This window comes from Natrix helvetica (assembly GCF_964273705.1).
Source record: "Natrix helvetica genome assembly, chromosome: 1".
NCBI lineage: Eukaryota > Metazoa > Chordata > Lepidosauria > Squamata > Natricidae > Natrix > Natrix helvetica.
In genome coordinates this window covers 189,533,146-189,552,752 of record NC_138548.1, presented here as the reverse complement: position 1 = coordinate 189,552,752, position 19,607 = coordinate 189,533,146, and the positions used below count along the sequence as shown (strand labels likewise).

Below are 19,607 nucleotides of genomic sequence, written 5' to 3'. Positions count from 1 at the left end.
CAGCAAACTAAGTGACACCGAACAATTGGGAAAAGGAGGCTTTTGCGGTGCGATGGGCACTGCTTACATGGAGGCATTTACTTAAGGGGGCTATGGTCCCCTTCGAGGTATGGACTGACCACAAGAACCTGGAGGCTCTACAATCTCCCCGGAAGCTGTCACCCAAGCAAGTACGATGGGCGCTCTACTTCCGTAGGTTTAATTTTCAACTGAAATATATTCCTGGTGGGCGAAACTTTATGGCAGACGCTTTGTCACGGAAACTACAATTTAATAGTGATCGAGAGCAGACCTTCCAGCCTATGTTTCCCCAGTTGGCAAATAAAGCTTTCGCGACCAACAGTCAGGGCGGAAAGCCTCCAGTTGATATCACAGTCTATTAGAGATGCACTTCCACTAGACCCTTGGTTCCAGGTGAATCAGCAGACTCTAGCCAAGAGATGGTTTAGCCTGGAAAGGGCCAAAAATGTATGTTCCAGCAGAACAATGGATAGCAGTTTTACAGCATAGTTATGACGCACAGGTACCAGGACATTATGGATTCCTGAAAACACTGCATTTGATGAATTGGCAGTTTTGGTGGCCAAAGATGAAGCGGGATATTGAGGAATACGTTCGGGGTTGTAACGTTTGTGCAACTATGAAAAGCCGGCCAGGAAAGCCACCTGGCTTGTTACACTCGGCCCTGGGAAGACATACCAATGGATTTCATTGTGGAGCTGCCAGAGTGGGGGAAATACCGTTATCTGGACAGTCGTTGATTTTGTTCTCAAAACAGGCTCATTTCATTGCATGTCTAGGGCTTCCGTCAGCTAAAAAATTGTTCCTAGTACATATTTGCCGTTTACATGGTGCACCTAAACATATAATTTCAGATCGTGGAGTACAGTTTACTGCTCAATTTTGGCGCAGTTTCCTGAAGAGGGTGGGGTGCTCTCAGGGTTTGAGTTCTGCGTTCCATCCGGCTACCAACGGCACAGCAGAGAGAACTAATGCTGCAGTGGAATGGTATCTCCATTGCTTTGTGCAGTACCAGCAAACTGACTGAGCGTCTCTACTGCCATTTGCTGAGGTTGCACATAACAATGCAGTACATAGTAGTACTGGGTATACCCCCTACCGTATTGTGAATGGGTTTGATTTCATGGCTATACCTGAATGTCCTCAAGCCACTGCTGATCACGGAACTATAAAGGAATGGATAGACTACATGTATCCAGTTTGGGAAAATGTCCGAAAAGCATTGCGGGTTGCAGCAGACATGTACAAGAGACACGCTGACAAGAAACACAGTCCACAACCAACGTTTCGGGTGGGGGATGTTAAATCACTGCTCTCTGGCGTCCTCTCTCTTAACTGTTTTCTATCTTCTCTTCTTCTAGACTCTTCCAGCAGTCTTGAGGTAGTGGAGCTCAATGTAATGTCTTGTTGAGATAGAACTTCAAAAGACGTTACACAATTGTTGTAGCTTTCATCAAGTGGTGAGAGAATAATATAAACTTGGTGCTGCTCCAAAAAGATTAACTCTTTTTCATGTAGCTCTTGAAATATCTGTTTCATGTAGTTCAGATGTGCTAACATGTTGCCACCCTTGGTGAGTCGTGTTCTAAAGAGTTTTCTTGTAATATTAATATGGGCACCCACAGAGTCTCGAACATATAGTTTCTTTAAATTGTCCCAACATTTAGCAGCAGAATTTTCACCTTGGATATGACTCAATTGTTGGTCAGCCATTGTGAGACCGATAATGCATAACGCCCATTGATTCCTCCTCTGGAACTCTGCAATTTTCTTTGCATCATCATCATCATCATCATCATCATCATTTGCATCCCAGGCAGTGATATCCGGTGGGTCTGTACTACGTCCCATAGTCCTTCACTACACAATAGCAAACTACATTTTGCGGACCAGGATACGTAGTTTGTGCCATCCAGCCGGGTGACCAATGATAAATTCGGAGTTTGGCCTTGTGCCATCATCCCAGGTATATCTGCCTAAACAGATATTTGCAAAACTATAACGTGTGTAGCAACTCCACTCCCTTAACACTGCAGCTGGCACACTGGATACACTGGGTACCTGGGCCCATAACCAGTGTTAGGGGTATCTCCGTTGGGAGACAGAAAATAGCACAGCGGAATGTACAGCTAGAGAGAAAGAACATTGCTAGTAGAAAAAACACACGAATAGAGCTTCAGACACTGCTAGTAAAAAACAAGTAGCTTTACTACCAATAATTGCTTCACAAGCAGTGATAGTAGATATATGTCCAAACACAATTCAAAAAACAAATAATTGCTTACAGTCGCAGTTCACATTCCAGTCATCAAGCAAGCAAGTAGTTATCAAGCATAGGACAAGCAGAGAGAGTGAGCTCTCCTAACTCCCTCTTATTGTAGAGTTAATTACAGCTGATAAGTACATTCACCCATTTAAAGCAACAACGACCATTTGTTATTGTATATAGATAAATGTTGCCTACCCAACACTAGGAGTATCCTCCCAATAGGGGATAAGGTATTTTTATCTACCAAGTATATACGCCTTAAAGTGCCCTGCTGTAAGCTGAGTCCCAAGTTCATAGGTCCATTCCCATTCATCAGAGTAATTAATCCGGTCACGGTAGAATTAAAGCTGCCTCCCATGTTGGGAAAAACCCACCTGGTGTTTCACAGCAGTTTACTCAAACCGGTGACCGCTCCTGGGCTGCGTAATCTTCCAACACCTCCGTCTCTGGTGCAGGTTGATGGTGAACGCCATTATGAAATCGAACAGATAGTAGATTCCCATCGTCGTCATGGCACTTTACAGTATTTAGTAGTTTGGAAGGGATACCCATTGACAGACGCATCGTGGGTGAGGTCATCTGAGGTGCGTGCACCACGCCTGATCGCCCAGTTCCATCGTCAATACCCTGATAAACCTAGAGAGGATACTGCTAATAGTGCTTTTTGTCTTCCAGAATCCTGGAATCCTAGGGGGGCGGCATGTCAGCCCTCAGGCTGCCATCCAGGGGGACCCTGTCCATCACCATGCCCACCATGCAACACTGCCATGTTGATGTTGCCTCTCTGATGTTGATTGAGCCTGTAGCTGCATATGGCACTTCTACTCAGGTGCAACTGCCTCCTCTGATGTAACTCTTCTACTCGGGTGCAACTGCCTACTCTGATGTAACTCTTCTACTCGGGTGCAACTGCCTACTCTGATGTAACTCTTTTGCTCGGATGAGGCTAACCAGGAAGGAGGCTATGATGACACTGAGTGGGGGTGTGCCTGGAGGTGTGGGTCATGGTGATTGGTGATGGTGGGTGGGTGTCATCTGGGTGGAATTGTGGATGGAGCTGGGTGGGGTAATGGTATATATATGGGTGATGGTGTTAACTTGGTTAGAACTGACTTGGATTTGATTACCTTTGTATCATTATCATTTAGTGCTGGTTATCATGTAGTTTGTTAGATAAAGGTTTTTCACCAAACAAACTGAATCTCTGTTTGTATGCAACATGAACGCCGGAACGTGACAGACTGTATGTATGAGGGGGAGAAGATAACCTTACTGCACAATCCACAGCCCATTCAGAAACAGGAACTACAGTTACAGCCACTCAAGTGGGAGATCCCAATAGCTCTAATGAAAGTGGCTGCATTCAAATGCTGGTCCACACCCAGAACCAGCGTTCATTAAGAACGCAAAATTAATGTTTAAAGGGACTTGCATTACCACACTTGTAACAGAACCACAATCCAAACAATTATTTCAAAGAACTTTTGAGTCATTTGGAAAACTGGCATATTCTATTCTTTCATGGATTCTGAATTTTATAGATCTCCAATGCCCTTTTAGGTATTCCAGTGTCCATCAGTTACTCTTGAGCTGCATTGGCCACCAGTTTCCCAAAGGCCAGCTGTGCTCCAGTCAACCCTCCCAGCTGCATGCAGATGTTGCATGAAACCAAGGATCCCTGTCCTTGGATCTCTCCTTGGAAAAGGACTATAGTATTGTGAGCATAAAACAATGGCTTCTAATTCTCAGTCATTACTCAGCTATTATTTCTGTACAGAGTTTTCTATACAGTAGTTTATTGCTCAATCATTTATTGGAAAATGATGGCTATATGTGAGTATTAAGAATTTTGCATTGTTCATGGAGAAAAACTGTGTTTAATGTGTACCAATTTACAACACTCATTTTGTAATTTTGGTTAAATTTCTTCCAAATGCGAACAATGTTTTTGTGAAAACATCCTACTGGAAACACGCTCTTTCTATCTGCCCACTGTATTATTGCCTCAAAACATTTGTAAATATTTTCCCAAAGACAGACAACAGATAGGCTTTTTTTTTTCTCAGAACCTCTGAGTAACTCAAATTTCAAAGAAATAATTTTTATTCTGAAACTTCTATTTGAAGTTTAAGCATTTTAAGGACCATTAATTGCAATGAACATTTAATCCATGTGTTTAATTAATTCTCATGCCAACTGAACCTCAAGGTGCTTTGTTTTGAATATCATTACACTGATGATAGATCCAATCTGGGTCGGTCATCGGGACCAGAGATTTTCTCATCTGAGTTTTTGGACTCATTCTGGTGCCCATTATCAGGAAACTTCTCTTTAACAGAATGTGTGTTGTTCTATGTGTGGTATTTATATGGTGCCTGTTGCATGTGGCTTTTTAGATGCTGATTGGGGTGTGTTGATGGCTGGCTTGATGGTTGATAGCCAGCCATCAACACACCCCAATCAACATCTAAACGCCACATACAACAGGCGCCATATAAATATCAGAGAACAGCACACACTCTGTTAGAAAGAAGTTGCCTGAAGATGGGCTCCAATCAAAAGCTCAGAAGACAAAACCTCTGGTCCCATGACTGACCAAGATTGGATCCTACAACATTATCCTGAGACACGTATACTCCTTGATTCATGACTGATAATATTTACTGAGGTGTAATTATAATAAATTGACTATCAAAATTTAAAGTATGATGTAGTAAACATTTGATTTAATAGACTTTCAGACTTCAGATGCAATGATTAAAATCTATACATGAATAAAATCCCATTCACCATTCCAAACATGCATAAAATCTCGTTCTAATTTTACATTTTTAAAAAAATGCATAAGTAAAATTCTATTCAGGATCAGCAGACATCTTCCTTTTATAGACATCTCTTTCTCCCAATGAGACCATTAAATTGAAGATTTATTGCATTGGGGAATTACAGAAGGACCTAATAAATTAGATTCTTCTATATGAAAACAGTTGAGGCAAAAATATTATGCACCCAATGTGTATAAAACTAAGTAAACATTTATTTGTCTCTACTTTGGCAATAATTTAATTAATTTTAAATTATTTGAGGGGTATGATTCTCATTGTTTTGAGTGATCATTGTGTTAAAAAAGAGTTAAGATGAAATATGAAGTACCTATTGCATGTAGCATCTGCACAGTGTACACCCAACCCAAATAGTTTTGTAGTTCATACATACTTTACATGAGATAGAGCTACTGAAGTTATATTTAAAGTTCTTTATACCATATTTATCCTGAAAAAATGGCTTCTTACAGTGTTACAGTTAAGTTAGCATTAATTTGATCTCAAGGATTAGCTTTTTACTAAAGCTTTGGTATCAGAAAATTTAAATTATTTTGTTTTATAATAATCTGAAATATCAATTCTCCACACCAAAAACTAAAGGTATTTAAAAACTATTATACCTTTCATTACATTTGCATGTAAAATAGTTAGGTTTTAAAACAAATACACTGTGTTTATATGTGTTCAGACTCAGCCTTCATTCCAGTAAGTGCTTTGCACAGTAAATGCAAATTTAAAACAGTAGATAAAAAATGAACGTGTATCAGCAATTTCAAATTTAACAGCAACAGTAGACAGAGCTAATATATGCGCTCAATATAATGCTTGTTCAATTTTGGCCCACATTTATTTATTGCCATACTTAAATATTCTGTACTAGCTATTAAGAAAATTTTAAAATGAATAAATGATCTTAATAGGGCTTTCTTTTTAGTATCGAGGAGATCTCGCTTCTGATACGATTTCAAAAAGAGATTGTTGAAAGTTAAACAATTTTTTGTAGCCAACATACATCTGTATCTTGCTGTATGGGTGATCTTTTCATTGAACAAAGAGGATTGTTTTCTAAATCAAAACAACATGAACACAAGACAAAAAAAACCCTCTTTTTTGGTGGTGGTGGTTTTAGGAAAACATCAAGGTGCGTTCATGGCCTTGCTATCCATCTCCCATCATCATCTTGCATAGCGCTTAATGTAATCTTCAACTTTAGTTCGGAAGTCCTCCTGTATGCAGTTGGAAAATAAATATGTTTACAGAAACAACAATAGCCCTATACTAATGTGTCTCCATTAAAATTTCAATACATAGTTTTCATTCCAGCAGAGTAAATGTTACTGCATGATGATTTTCTCCCTGAGAGACTTCCTGAGGAGAAAAGCTGTTGAAAGAAAAGGAAACTGTAGTGCATGGGTGTCAAACCCGATTGCATCATGGGCCATGTCGTGACGTAGTGGGATGTTTTTTCTTTTGCAGAGCCTGACTGGGCATGGCCTATGCAGGCCACGCCAGTTTGACAGGCCTGCTGTAGGATATAGAAATAGCTATGGATCTTGCTACCACAAAAAGGAGAGCCTTTGAAATTAGCTGCTACTTATACTAAATGTTTGCTAAGAGAATGTAAGCTTTTTTTTCTAACTAAGATTTATCTTCACATTCATCATAGGAAAGTACCTTAATGGTTTAATGATGGCACCTCGGTCTCTACCCCAGCTGCTATGGAGATAGTTCAAAGTTTTTTGTTATTAAATTGGTCCTTTCTCTCTTCTACCCTGTTTCCTCAAAAATAAGACCAGATAATAAGCCCAATTGGGCTTTTGAGCACGTGTGTTAAAATAAGCCCTCCCTAAAAATATTGCAACATAGCAGTAGCCATGAGGTGACCACATTCCCTTCCTCCTGCACCTCAAAAATAATAAGACCTCTCTGAAAAATAAGACCAAGTGCTTATTTGGGGGAATCAAAAGAAAATAAGATCCTGTCTTATTTTTGAGAGAAACACGGTACTTACATAAATTGTGCCATAAAATTTATGAGGCCTCAGTGATGATGCTGGAAAAGAATCTGCCCAGTTAATACAGATTGCTTGAGTCTGCTATTGAACATAATTCTCCAAGCTACAGGAAAGGCACACTTCCTAGTTCCCATAGAGTGGAATTGTTTAAGGAAAGGGATTAGGAGCATGCCCACCCTTATCTGATCTGATAGAAAGAGTAGATGTCCTTCGGGAGAGATGGTCCCACAGATAACCTGCCTTTATAAGTAACTCAAGGAAGCAAAAAAAGGCGTAATACTCCCTCTTCTCAAGGTCAGAACCTTTTTTTACTGCCGAAACTCAGAAACAGTTAACTCAGAAACAGTTTTCAGGCTCTTGAACTTGGAATGTGCATCCAAAGGAAGAGAGGAGGTGTAAAAAGATAGCCAAATAGTTGTGACTGACTAATATAATAAATCTAAACAAAAGTTTCCATCTAAACCAATCTCTTTGTGAAATGCACATTTCAAAGCAGAAACAAGTTAGTCTGATTCTGATACTCTAGACTGTAGAGGGATTGACAGAGAGATCATTTAATTAAAACTTTGAAAACTGTAAAATAATAAAATAAGAGTTTATTGTGAATTGGTTATGCAGAAATCTTTTCAGACTAATATTACCTTATTTTTGCTTGGATAGCTTCCTTAACAGTTTGTGAAAAGGCATAGTGGTTAATTTGCACTTCAGCAAATATAATTAATACTTGGTGATGTGCTGATAAATAACGATAAGGTAATGTCTGGAGGATGTGACAATTGAGTGCATAAAGTGCATTCAGAAAGTATTCAGACCCTTTTCACTGTTGTCAATCAGACTGCAGTCTGATTCCACAGATGTTGAAATCCCCCCCCCCATACACTCAGTACCCCATAATGACAAACAGAATTTTAGAAATATCTGTAAATTTATTAAGAAGAGAATATTGAAATATCACATTGGCATTAGGTAATTCAGATCCTTCACTTGTTGAAGCACCTTTGGCAGCAATTATAGCCCAGAGTCTTTTTGCGTATGACCTGACAGGTTTTGCACACTTGGATTGGGGGATTTTCTGCCATTCATCTTGCAAATCCTCTCAAACTTAGTCAAGTTCGATGGTCACCGTCGGTGACAGCCATTTTCAGATCCCTCCAGAGATGTTCAAGTCAGGGCTCTGATTTAGCCACTCAAAACATTCACAGAAGTGTCCCTAGGCCCTTGGCTATGTGCTCACGATCATTGTCATGTTGGAAAGTAAATCTTCAGCCCAGTCTGAATTTGGAACAATTTGGAACAGGTTTTCGTTGAGGATAGCATTGCACTTTGCTCCATTCAGCCTTCTTTCAACCCTGACCAGTCTCCAAGTCCCTGCTGCTGAAAAACACCCCTACACCATGATGCTGCCACCCTCATGCTTCACTGTTGGCCCGGTGATGAGCAGTGCTTGGTTTCCTCCAGACATAATGTTTAGAATTGAGGTCAAACAGTTCAGTCTTGGTTTCATCAGACCAGAGTATTTTGTTTCTCACCGCCTGAGAATCCTTCAGGTGCTTTTTTGCAAACTGCAAGCGGGCTTTCATATGTTTTGCACTGAGGAGAGGCATCTGCCATAAATCTCAGATCAGTGGAGGGCTGCACTGATGGTTGTCCTTCTGGAACTCTGTCCCATTTCCACACATAATCTCTGGAGCTCAGAGTGACCATCAGGTTCTTGGTCACCTCTCTTACTAATATCCTTCTCCCCGATTGCTCAGCTTGACCAAGTGATCAGCTCTTAGAAAAGTCCTGGTTGTGCCAAACATCTTCCATTTGAGAATTATGGAGGCCACTATGCTCTTGGGAACCTTCAGTGTAGCAGAAATTTTATTGTAGCCTTCCCCAGATCTGTGCCTTGCCATAATCCAGTCTTTGAGTTCTGCAGGCAGTTCCTTCAACCTTGTGGCATTTGCTCTGCTAAAGTATGCATTGTCAGCTATGACGTCTTCTATAGAAGGTGTGCCTTTCCAAATCATATGTAATCAATTAATTTACCACAGGTCGACTCCAATTAGGGTGTAGAAACATGTCAGCAACGATCAAGAGAAATTAGAGGCACCAGAGTTCCCGTGTTGCTGCAAAGGGTCTGAATATTTATGCCAATGTGATAATTTAGTTTTTCCTTTTTAATACATTTACAGACATTTCTAAAATTCTGTTTTTGCTTTGTTTTTATGGTATAGATTAATATACAACAACAACACAACAACAATCAGGATGCAGCATAACAAAATTGACAAAAGTGAATAATTTCTGAATGTACTGTATGTAAGGATCCTTTTTTAAACTTTAGCTTGGTATTCATCACATTATGAGGAACTGAGTGTAGATTAATGATAACAAAATTAATTTCAACAACTGTAGAATCAGGCTATAGTATAACAAAGTTGACAAAATGAAGGGGGGTCTGAATATTTTCTGAATGCACTCTATATAGTGCAGCTGTTTCTCAATCATAAGTGCCCACTATTGGCTTCCCAACAAACTGGAGAAAGATACCAAATAGGATGCCACAAATATCAGTTCCAAAAATTCTTCAATATCTTTAATAAGGACTTGGATAAAATGGTTGTTTTAAATAGGGGGAGTGACATTTTATGCTTTTGCAATAAGAAAGCAAAAGTGTATTAGCTTTTGTATCCTTTTCAAACTCATACTGAAATTTTTTTGCTTTTTGCTTTGCTTTTAAAAATACATAGTAATTGCATCGGCAGATAATCAACCAGCGACCCTCTTTAAGGTCAGCTGTCTCCTCCTGGGGAAGGAAGAGACTGAGGTCCACCCTAAGAGACACACTGAGGAATTTGCAGATTTTCTGGAAGACAAAATCACTCGACTTGGTTCCCAGTTAAGAGGCTGGCATGGTTGCTGTTTTGGTGGTGGCCCTGGGGCAGATTCTTGCCTTGTTATCTGGGAATGGTTTCAACCTGTTGCTCCTGAAGAAGATTGTCGGAGCCCTGGTCGGAGGAGGAGATGGAGCCGGGGCAAATGAAGGGGGTGGGCGCAGCCCCTATGGCCTATAAGGTTTGACCTGGGGACAAGGACGAGGCAGTCCTAGGTCCCTCAGGCCTCAGAAGAATAGGCAGGCAGGAACAGAGGGTGCAGGGCAGATCAAGGAAGGGGAGAGTAGATGGAAAGGGCAGGCAGCAGAGCAGAGGAGCTCAGGAAACAAGCAAATGCTTCCCCACCCGATCCCCAAGTGCAGATAATGGAGAGGGGGAAGAGTCAGCGCAGGGTGACCCAACTACTCAGGAGAAAGGTGCCCTCCACTCCTCATGAGGATCAACTGGAGAATAACACTTAAGGAGATGCTGTGGGGAGGGACTTTTGTCAGGAACAAGTGTTGTATTTTGCAGCAACATTCTCCATGGCTTCTGGAAGAATTTTGCTTTAGAATCCTTTCGGTTGTTGATTGAAGTTTGATTCTTTGCCTAGATGTTGCACAGGAAGTTGCACGAAGCATGTACAGGCTTGTGGGTTCGAGCCTTGCTCTTGGACTATAGGTGTGCCCTGTGGGCAGAGACTTTGGGGAATGGGCGTTGGTTCTTACTTGATACGCCCCTTCTCTGAGCAGGTGGAGACAGCAGCCATGCATGGGTTAACTCAGCCAGTAACTAATAGGACTGAGTCTACCAAAATGATGTCATAGCCTCCGAGGAGTGTCCTCCCGCTTTCTTGATGAAGGAGATAAGTAGACTGCTGTGCAATATCTGACTGCTCTCTGTCCATCTTTGCTCAAGTGTACCTCACTACTGTCCCTCTGCGACCTAGGCCAGTGCCAAGAAGAGTGGGGATGGCTGCTGTCTCCACCTGCCCAGAGAAGGGGCATATCAGGTAAGAACCAACGCCCCATTCTCCCAAGTTGGTGGAGACAGCAGCCATGCATGGGACGCACCAGGGGCAGCGCGGCCAATGAGGGGCGATTAGGATGAGTTCCACCTCCTCCTCCAGCAACTTGCAAATCACCCTCTGTATCAGGGGGAAGGGAGGGAAGGTGTACAGGAGACCGCAAGACTACCTGCACCTTAATGCGTCCATCCCTTCCGCGCCTGGTGTCGTGTAGCGAGAAAAGTACCTGGGCAGTTTTTTGGATCTCGTTGCGAAGAGATCTAGAACTGGAGTCCCGTACCTCGTGGACAACTGTCTGAAGATGCAGCGATTGAGACACCATTCCGCCGGGTCGATTGTCGTGCGACTCAACCAATCTGCCCTGGTGTTGTCGTGCCCGAGATGTGCTCGGCGTGAAGAGAGAGAAGATTGGTTTCCGCCCAGGTCCCTAGGCAAAAGGCAGATTCCATGAGCGATACGGCCTTCGTCCCATCCTGGCAGTTAACATACACCTTGGCCGTCGTGTTGTCCGTTCGAATCAGCACATGGGAGTTGCGTACCGATGACTGGAAGTGGAGAAGGGCCAAATGAATAGCCCACAATTCCAGCCAATTCATACTGTGAGTAAGATCGGAGTCAGACCACAGCCCTTGATCCACCTGATCCTTCAGGTGAGCCCCCCACCCCGTCAGACTTGCGTCTGTCGTGACAACAAGACAAGGTGGCTCCCTGAATAGGGACCCCTGAGATATGTCTGGAGCGGCTCTTAAGTCAACTTGACTTTTACTAGGGAACAACCGCTGTTGGTCTTCTGGTATAGCAATAGAAACCATGGGAGGCAAAGGCTGTGAAGCTGTGCCCACGGGACGATGGAGAAGCATGAGACTATCTTCCCTATCAGCTGAGACAAGTGGAGCAGTGGTACCAGATGTTTCCTCCGCACTTTGTTGGCTAGGTCCCTGAGACTGGCCTGGCGTTCCAGGGACAAAAAGACCTTCCCCTCAGAGGAATCTATGAGAGCTCCTAGGTGAACCAGCCGGCGGATGGGAACTAAGTGGCTCTTTTCTTGATTTATGGAGAAGCCCTGTTCCTGAAGCACCCGCATGGTTGGCTGAAGATCCTGGAGAGCCTGATTGTGTGACCTGGCCAGCAAGAGGATGTCATCCAGGTAGCACAATATTCGTATGTGTCTGGCTCAAAGGTGGGCCGCTACCACAGCAAGCAGTTTGGTAAAGAACCTTGGGGCTGATGACAGCCCGAAGGGAAGGGCCTGATATTGGAAGTGACTGCCTGCGTAGACAAACCTCAGGAACCATCTGTGATGTTTGTGAATGGGGATGTGGAGGTAGGCCTCTGTGAGGTCCACTGAGGTGAGGAGATCGTGTTTGCGCACACTCTTTAGAATGGATAGGAGAGAGTGCATTTTGAATCTTCGATATCTTATGAATCAGTTGAGAAATTTGAGATCGAGGATTGCTCTCCAGACCCCTGAAGACTTTGGCACAATAAAGAGATGAGAGTAAAAATCCGGTCCCACCTGGCCTGGAGGCACAGGCTGAATGGCCCGAATGTGGAGCAGATGATGTATGGCCTGTTCCACCAGGAACCTCTTGTGAGGATACCTGGAGATCGGGCAGGTGACAAAGTGGTTCGGAGGGTTGGAGCACAACAAGGTTAGGCCGAATCTGATGGTGGGTCTGACCCATGCATCATTGGTGATGTCGTCCCAACGATCTGTGAAGGCTGCCAGACGGCCCCCGATTTGGAGATCCTCTGGGCAGTCACTTCTGCCTCTTAAAGGAACGGTTGGAATTATACCTGAAAGATTTCCTGGGATGAAACCTCTGGTTATTTCTGCCTGACCTATTGGAGAAGGAGGGACCCTGTGTGGGAGGGGCCTGGCGTTGCAGACAGGAGTTGGAGGAACCCCCATCCTATCCACGAAAGAGCTGCCTGTGTTAGAAGGATTGATTCCGACTGTCCTGCTTCCTAGTGGCCAGTTGCAAGACCTTACATTTATCTTTAGACTCCACAAGTAGAGGTTCTAGAGGAGGACCAAAGAGAAGGGAGGTAGAAAAGGGAGATGAGGCAAGCCTCCACTTTGCCCGGGCCTCCGCCTGCCACTGCTTAAGCCAGAGGAGCCAACGGGATGTGACAGAGGATGCTATGGATTTGGACGCGAAGCAGGTCGCATCCAAGGAGGCATCAGCGATGTATTCCAGGGCCACCTTCAATTTGTTAATGTCCCTGCGGGCCCTAGAATCCCGGGCAGGAAGCCTCTCTTGAAGTTGTTTCAGCCACAGGAGAGTGGATGAGGCTGAGGTGGCGGCCCGAACAGCCATGCTGCGGCTTGATGTCCTTTGACAAGTGTTTGCTCAAGCCTCTTGTCCTCAAGACGAAGGGCCTCTTCAGGAGCCACTGAGGCTGCATTAGGAGAGGACAAACTCACTACAGGTAATGGAGGGTACCTCAAGGGCCTCGGAGAACTTGGGTCCCACGTTATACAGACGCTTGTCCAAGGTGTTGGGGAGAGGGACTGTACCTGGTGACACCCACTGGTTCTGGACTATGAAGAGTCTGGGCAAGGGAATCACCTCCTTTTCCACCTTGGGTTGGATGAAGAGAGGGTCAGTGGTATCAATCTTGTCCAGCTCCGTTCCCTGGGGAGTCTTGGGTGGAGGGATGCCAGCAATCTTCTTAGCCTTAAAGAGAAGAGACTGGAAGACAGCAGATTTAAATAGGCCTATAAATGTAGGTGCGTCTGGAGGGAGACCCTCATCCTCAGAAAGATCCGAATCTCGGGCAGGACGTTCCTCCTCCCCAAAAACTGATGGCTGATGGCTGGAGGTACCAGGAAGATAGTGCGACGAAGAAGACAAGAGTTCACCATTTCTGCATCTGGAACCTGAAGAGGAAGAGGACCTGCGTGGAGTAGAATGGTTAGAAGACCTGTGTTTAAGACCCGCTGCTATGCCTCTTTCGATTGCATCAGTAGTAGCATGATAGTAGCCATGTCAGATGTGTAAAGTAGAGGCCTGAACGGAGGATAGCATCCTCCTGGAACAAGAGTTCCCCATCCTGAGTGAGGCTCCTGTCACCCTCTGACTCCTCCCTACTGCAGGCATTGTAACCTGTGGCCCTGGCCTCCTGCGGTTGGATAATAGAAGCTGCAGGATATAAATCATCCTCTGAATCCGATGATAAGTCAGGAGGAGGACTGGGCTCTACAGGCCTTTGGGCTGGAAAGGATGGGACTCTGTGTGCTTGGTTTTGCTCCTGGCCTTCCTAGGAGGAGCTTGAGTGGCATTGTCTGAAGGGGTGGTAGCTGTAGCCCTGTGACTAGGCCTGGAAACTTTAGCAGAGGGCAAATTAGGAGGAGACTCTGGGGCAGGCCGGCGCTTATGAGCTCTGGAAATGGGGCCCCCAATTGAAGGACTCTGGGCCTAGACCGTTGGAGGAACCTGTGGTTCTTGAACCGGAGAAGAGGCCATAGTAGTTACTTACAACCTTGCACACAGAAGAGATGAGTCAAAGACAGGATTCGTGCCAAAACAAGTGGCCGTTGAGACTAGAAAGCTTATGGGCCAGGCACAAGAGGCTAAGGAGGCCGCGGATGCAGGGATGGTGGTAACTGGCCTTTGGAGAGACTGCGGAGGCGGCAAAGGCTGTAGCGATGCTGTCGAAGGCTGCGGTGGCGGCTGCGTTTGGTGGCGGCTGCATTGGCAGCGGTGGCTTTTGGTGGTGATCAGCGGCGAGACGGCGATGAAGACAGCCCTCGCAACGACGGCGAGAACGAGGCTGCTGGGGCAGCCACGAGCCAGCAATGTTTCTGCCAAAGAGCGGAGCCTCCAATGGCCAGTGCTAGGCAGTGTAGAGAGAAGGAGTCTCTGGATAGCCGCAGTAGAGAGCAAGGAGGCTGCGAGCCTCGGAAAAAAACTCTCGTGGCTGCACCTTCCTGTCAGAGCCCTGAAGGGCTGTTTGGAAGCCTTCACTCCCAGAGGAGCTGTCCCCGACGATACCTGCCTTCCACTAACCAATTTAAAGAGGGATCTGTCTGAATTATTTTCTTTTGGTAAGAAGCCAATTAACACTCTTTTTTGATAGCCAATATAAGGAATTTAGACTAGTAAGTTGAGGAGAAAGCAGTTAGCACAGCCAGTCCCAATCTAAAAAAGCGGGAGGACACACCTCAGAGGCTATGGCATCATTTTGATAGACTCAGTCCTATTGGTTACTGGCCAAGTTTACCCATGCATGGCTGCTGTCTCCACCAACTTGGGAGAATAGACTGGGAATTGCTGGATTGTGGGGATTTGGGGGGATGGTGATGAATTATGAATAAAGGCTGACAAGCTTTCACCTAGCACGTGTTGCTTGCGCGCCAACCCTGGGTCATAACAGCTCAGTACACTCTCCGCTGCTATTCAACATCTACATGAAGCCACTGGGTGAAATTATTCGTCACCATGGACTGAAGCATCTCAATATACTGATGAAAGCTGTATGCTCAGCCTGCAGTGAATTACGCAATGCTGTGACCTCCCTCTTGCAGTGTCTGGAGACTGTTAGGGGTTAGATGGCGAACAATGGGTTGAAACTGAACCCTGGAAAAGCCAGAAGCCCTTTGCGCCATCTCGGATTGTACGCCACTTACACCCTTTCCTGGACCAACAATCCCTCCTCATGGTTACTCATGTCCTAGTCACGCAATAGTCTTGACTATTGCAACATACTCTACATGGGGCTGCCCCTGAACAGCATCCATAAGCTCTAGTTGGTGCAAAATGCATGGTTTTGTGCAGACCTTGGTGTGCACATGTATCACCTCTCCTGCGGGAACTGTATTGGTTGCTGATTTGCTTCCAGGTGCAATTCAAGGTGCTGGTTGTCAGCTTTAAAGTCCTTCATGCCTTGGGACGAGGTTATCTGAGGGACTGTCTCTTGCTGATCGCATCTACCCAACCCACTAGTGCAGGGAGGCAAGGAATGCTGATCACATCTACCCAACCCACTAGTGCAGGGAGGCAAGGAATGCTGATCACATCTACCCGACCCACTAGTGCAGGGAGGCATGTCCTCTAGGCAGTGATGGCTAACCTTTTTGTTGTTAGATGCCAAAAATGTGAGTGTGCGTGCACAATAGCGCGCAGGGTGCTGGCATCCATAATGCAAAGTGCCCCCCCCAAATGCGAATGCAAACACAACTCCCCCACACTGCCTCCCATGTGTGCCGCATGGCTCGCCTCCAAGCTGAGCTTGGTATTTGCTCCAGGGTGTGTGGGAGAGGGTGTTTTTGCCCTCCCCAGGTTCCAGGAAAGCCTCTGAAGTCTGGGGAGGGTGAAAACGGCTTCCCCCAGCCCTCTGGAAGGCCGAAAATCAGCTGGCCGGTGCGCGCACCCGTGTGGCAGCTTGTGTGTTGGCAGATATGGCTCCACGTGCCACCTGTGGCACGCGTGCCATAGGCTCACCATCATAGCCCAAGGGCATGGGTTTGCAACCTTAACATTCAAAGAGCCATTTGGTCCAGTTCTCACAGAAAACAAAACACCAGGAGCCACAAAACCTGGGTGGGCATGGCCAACTCAATATCACTCCCTCCCACCAAGTCACTCTCTCCCACTGAGTCACGCCTACTCAGGTTTTATGGCTCTCGGTGTTTTCTTTTCTATGGGAAATAGGTATCTCTCTCTCTCCCTCCCTCTTTTGTCCTCTTTCTCCCTCTCTCTCCCTTCCTCTCTCCTCTCTTTCTCTCCCCCTCCCTCTCCCTATCTCTTTCTCCCTCTCTTTCTCCCTCCCTCTCATCTCTTTCTTTCTCTCCCCCCCCCCTCCCACTCTCATCTCAAAGTCACTCATTCCTCACATACCGTGTTTCCCCGAAAATATGCCAGGGGCTAATATTTTTTTGACCCACGAAATATGGCCTTGGGCTTATTAAAGGGGAGGGCTTATTATTTTTGGGTTGCCGGGCGGCTGCTCCCTTGTGACTGGGTTCCCGAAGAGCCAGGCACAGCCTCAGGGTCGAATGGCTGTGTTACGCTGTCGCAGCAGCAACGCAGCAGCCATGAGGTGACCAAGCTTATGAGCAGCCGCCCGGCAACCCCCCTTTCCAGCCGGGTACAGCGCCGCTGACCGACCTAGCAGTACCCGGAAGGCACCAAGCAACGTGAGCGCCTGTTCGCCGCCCTCCACCTCCCACGGCTCGGTGCCTTCGGAATGCCCCTAGGTGAGTGAATGGGGCTCTGCATGGCTGGAGGGGAGTTTCGCAGCGGCTTTTCCTCTCCCCGCTCGCGCGAAGGGCATCTGCGCTGCTGGCGCCGTCTGCCGCTTGGTTTTTTTTTTTCAAAGCACGGAGGATGGATGCCGCTCTGGAAGTACGCTCTATGGTTGTGGGCTGCTCATAAGCTTGGTCACCTCATGGCTGCTGCGTTGCTGCTGCGACAGCGCAACACAGTCATTCGACCCTGAGGCTGTGCCCGGCTCTTCGGGAGCCCGCTCACAAGAGAGCAGCTGCCCAGCAACCCCCCCCCTCTTCAGCTGGGCACAGCGCCGCTGACTGACCTAGCGGTACCCCAAAAGCACCAAGCAATGCAAGCGCCTTTGCCCCCACCTCATTCCCGTGGCTTGGTGCCTTCGGGATACCGCTAGGTCGGCGAGCGGTGCTCTGCCTGGTCGGAGGGGGGGGGATTGTCCAGAGGGTTTATTTTTGAGGGTGGGCTTATATTTTTGCGCACGCAAAAAATGTCGCAAGGGTTTAGTTTCAGGACAGGTTGTATTTTTGGGGAAACACGGTAGTAACTATCATTTCAGGTCATAGTCATTAAAAAACATAGGAACTGTGTTTTATCCTTTACAGAGGGCATCATAGAGTTTGGGAGAAAGTATTCTAATGTAAAATGCCAAATGAAGAATAAATAACAAGACATGGATTGTTGTGTTACAGATTTTATAAATCCTTGTCAGGATTTTTGTTTTCTTGTGCTTCTTCTTGTTCTACAGCTCAGTAGATTAGATAAGACAAATCAAGGATTTTAGGGGGTATAGATTCTCATTTTCTCTCTCTCTCCTCTCTCTCCTTCCCTTCCTTCCTCCCTCTCCCTCACTCCCAACCCCACTCTCCAACCCCCAGACCCAGGGAATAACTGTAAGGAAATTTGCCCACGTTCTCTCTGTCTCTGGAAAGATACATAAATAATCTTGCATTGCAAAAGGAGTGAGGCTATTACAGCAGAGCCACGAGGTTGCCTTGAGGGGAGCAGACGCAGTTGAATCTCTCTCTCTCTCTTGCTGCCCGACTGCAGCAGGCAGCCCTCTCTGTCTCTGTCATCTTTCTCTTTCTCACTCTCTCTTTCTCCCCCCACTCTCTCGTGTGTGTGTTCCCTCTTGAACCATTTCCGAAAACAGGCGAGGGTTGGGTTGTGGTTTTTTTGCTGATATTGTTCTTTCTTCTTCTTTGGGTGCCTTAAAATGATTTAAATCAAGAATCATTTCATGTTCCCAGATAAATAAAGCTCTTTCAGCCCCCTGCTGTGGCTCTCTGTCAGCTGGCTGCCCCCTCACCCCTCTCCCTCACTCCTAGCCTGCCCTGAGAAGAGAAGGGCGATTGTGGCAGATGGAGACTCACTCCATATTCCAGAATGGGAGCAAAGTGCCCCTCTATTTGCCTTTTTTTCTGGTCCTTGTTGGTGCTGTGCGCACCTGAACCGCTGGAAGAGACGAGCGACTTTTCTTTGTGCCGAGACCCTGGCTGGGCTGCCTAGCTGCAGCCAATGCTCGTCATAACGGACTCCAGGAGGAGGAGGAGGGGACGCCTTCTCCCCCATTGTGCAGCACACTAAGTTTAAGTGCAAAAGCAGCAAGCAGCCATGGAGACGGCGAGAGGAATATGGAGAGATGTGCCCCAGCTGGTGTCTCGGGGCGGAGAAAGTTGCATGTCTTTCTCTGCCCCAGGCAAGTAGAGGGGTGCAAGAGGCAAATAGAGGGGTGCTTCACTCCCATTCTGGAATATGGAGCGAGTCTCCATCCGCCAGTCTCCCATCTCTTCTCAGGGCAGCGAGGAGTGAGGGGGAGGAGCGGGGCCACCCAGTGGTGGGATCATCTGACAGGGAACCGCAGGAGGGGCCCCAAAGAGGGCTCTAGAGCTGCACGATGCCGACCCCCGCCCTAAGGGCATACACCTGATGGGGCATAGAAGGGCCTTCTCTGTGGTAGCTCCTTCTCTCTTGAAAGTTCCCTAGAGATTAGACTGGCTCCCACTCTAACATTCTTTCAAAAAGTGCTGAAGACACGATTCTGCCAGGGGGCCTGGGGAACTCAAACCTGGATGGAGCCCATTAAATGGCTTGTATGAATGTGAGTTGTTGCCAGGATGGGTGTGGGTTGGTGGTTATTTAATTTTTTTATTTCTTTTATATGGTGTTTTTATATCCATGTAAGCTGCTTTGAGTCACCATGTTCGAGTAGGCAGCAACATAAATTTTCATAAACAAACAAACAAACAAACAAACAATAAATATTCTTGTTGCAATTGGCAACTTTGAGTTTGACTTCGGGGTTCCCAATCTAGATTCACACAAGTAAAAAAATACTGTCATGGCCCTCCTAATTTCAGACAACG

General features: G+C 46.0%; 1 protein-coding gene and 1 long non-coding RNA gene across 6 annotated transcripts in view; both read right to left on the bottom strand.

The window, feature by feature from the left end:
• Window positions 1–4,375: 4,375 nt before the first annotated feature.
• LOC309399414 overlaps window positions 4,376–19,607 on the bottom strand; it is a 241,580-nt gene continuing 226,348 nt past the window's right edge. The window contains exon 2 of the long non-coding RNA XR_014176515.1: window positions 4,376–4,641. This is a non-coding gene — a long non-coding RNA (uncharacterized lncRNA). The remainder of the gene's footprint in view (window positions 4,642–19,607) is intronic.
• The window catches only part of UBE2F (ubiquitin conjugating enzyme E2 F (putative)), a 163,096-nt gene continuing 148,483 nt past the window's right edge, over window positions 4,995–19,607 (bottom strand). For 3 of the 5 annotated variants that reach the window (XR_014176513.1, XM_081967149.1, XM_081967147.1), the window contains one exon: window positions 4,995–6,341. Coding sequence is in view for 4 of the 5 variants with exons in the window: in XM_081967149.1 (XP_081823275.1) it covers window positions 6,291–6,341 (51 nt within the window). In the remaining variant the exon portion in view is untranslated. Of the gene's footprint in view, window positions 6,342–17,801; window positions 18,452–19,607 lie in introns of those variants that run through there. The other 2 variants (XM_081967146.1, XM_081967145.1) reach the window with 2 other exon arrangements.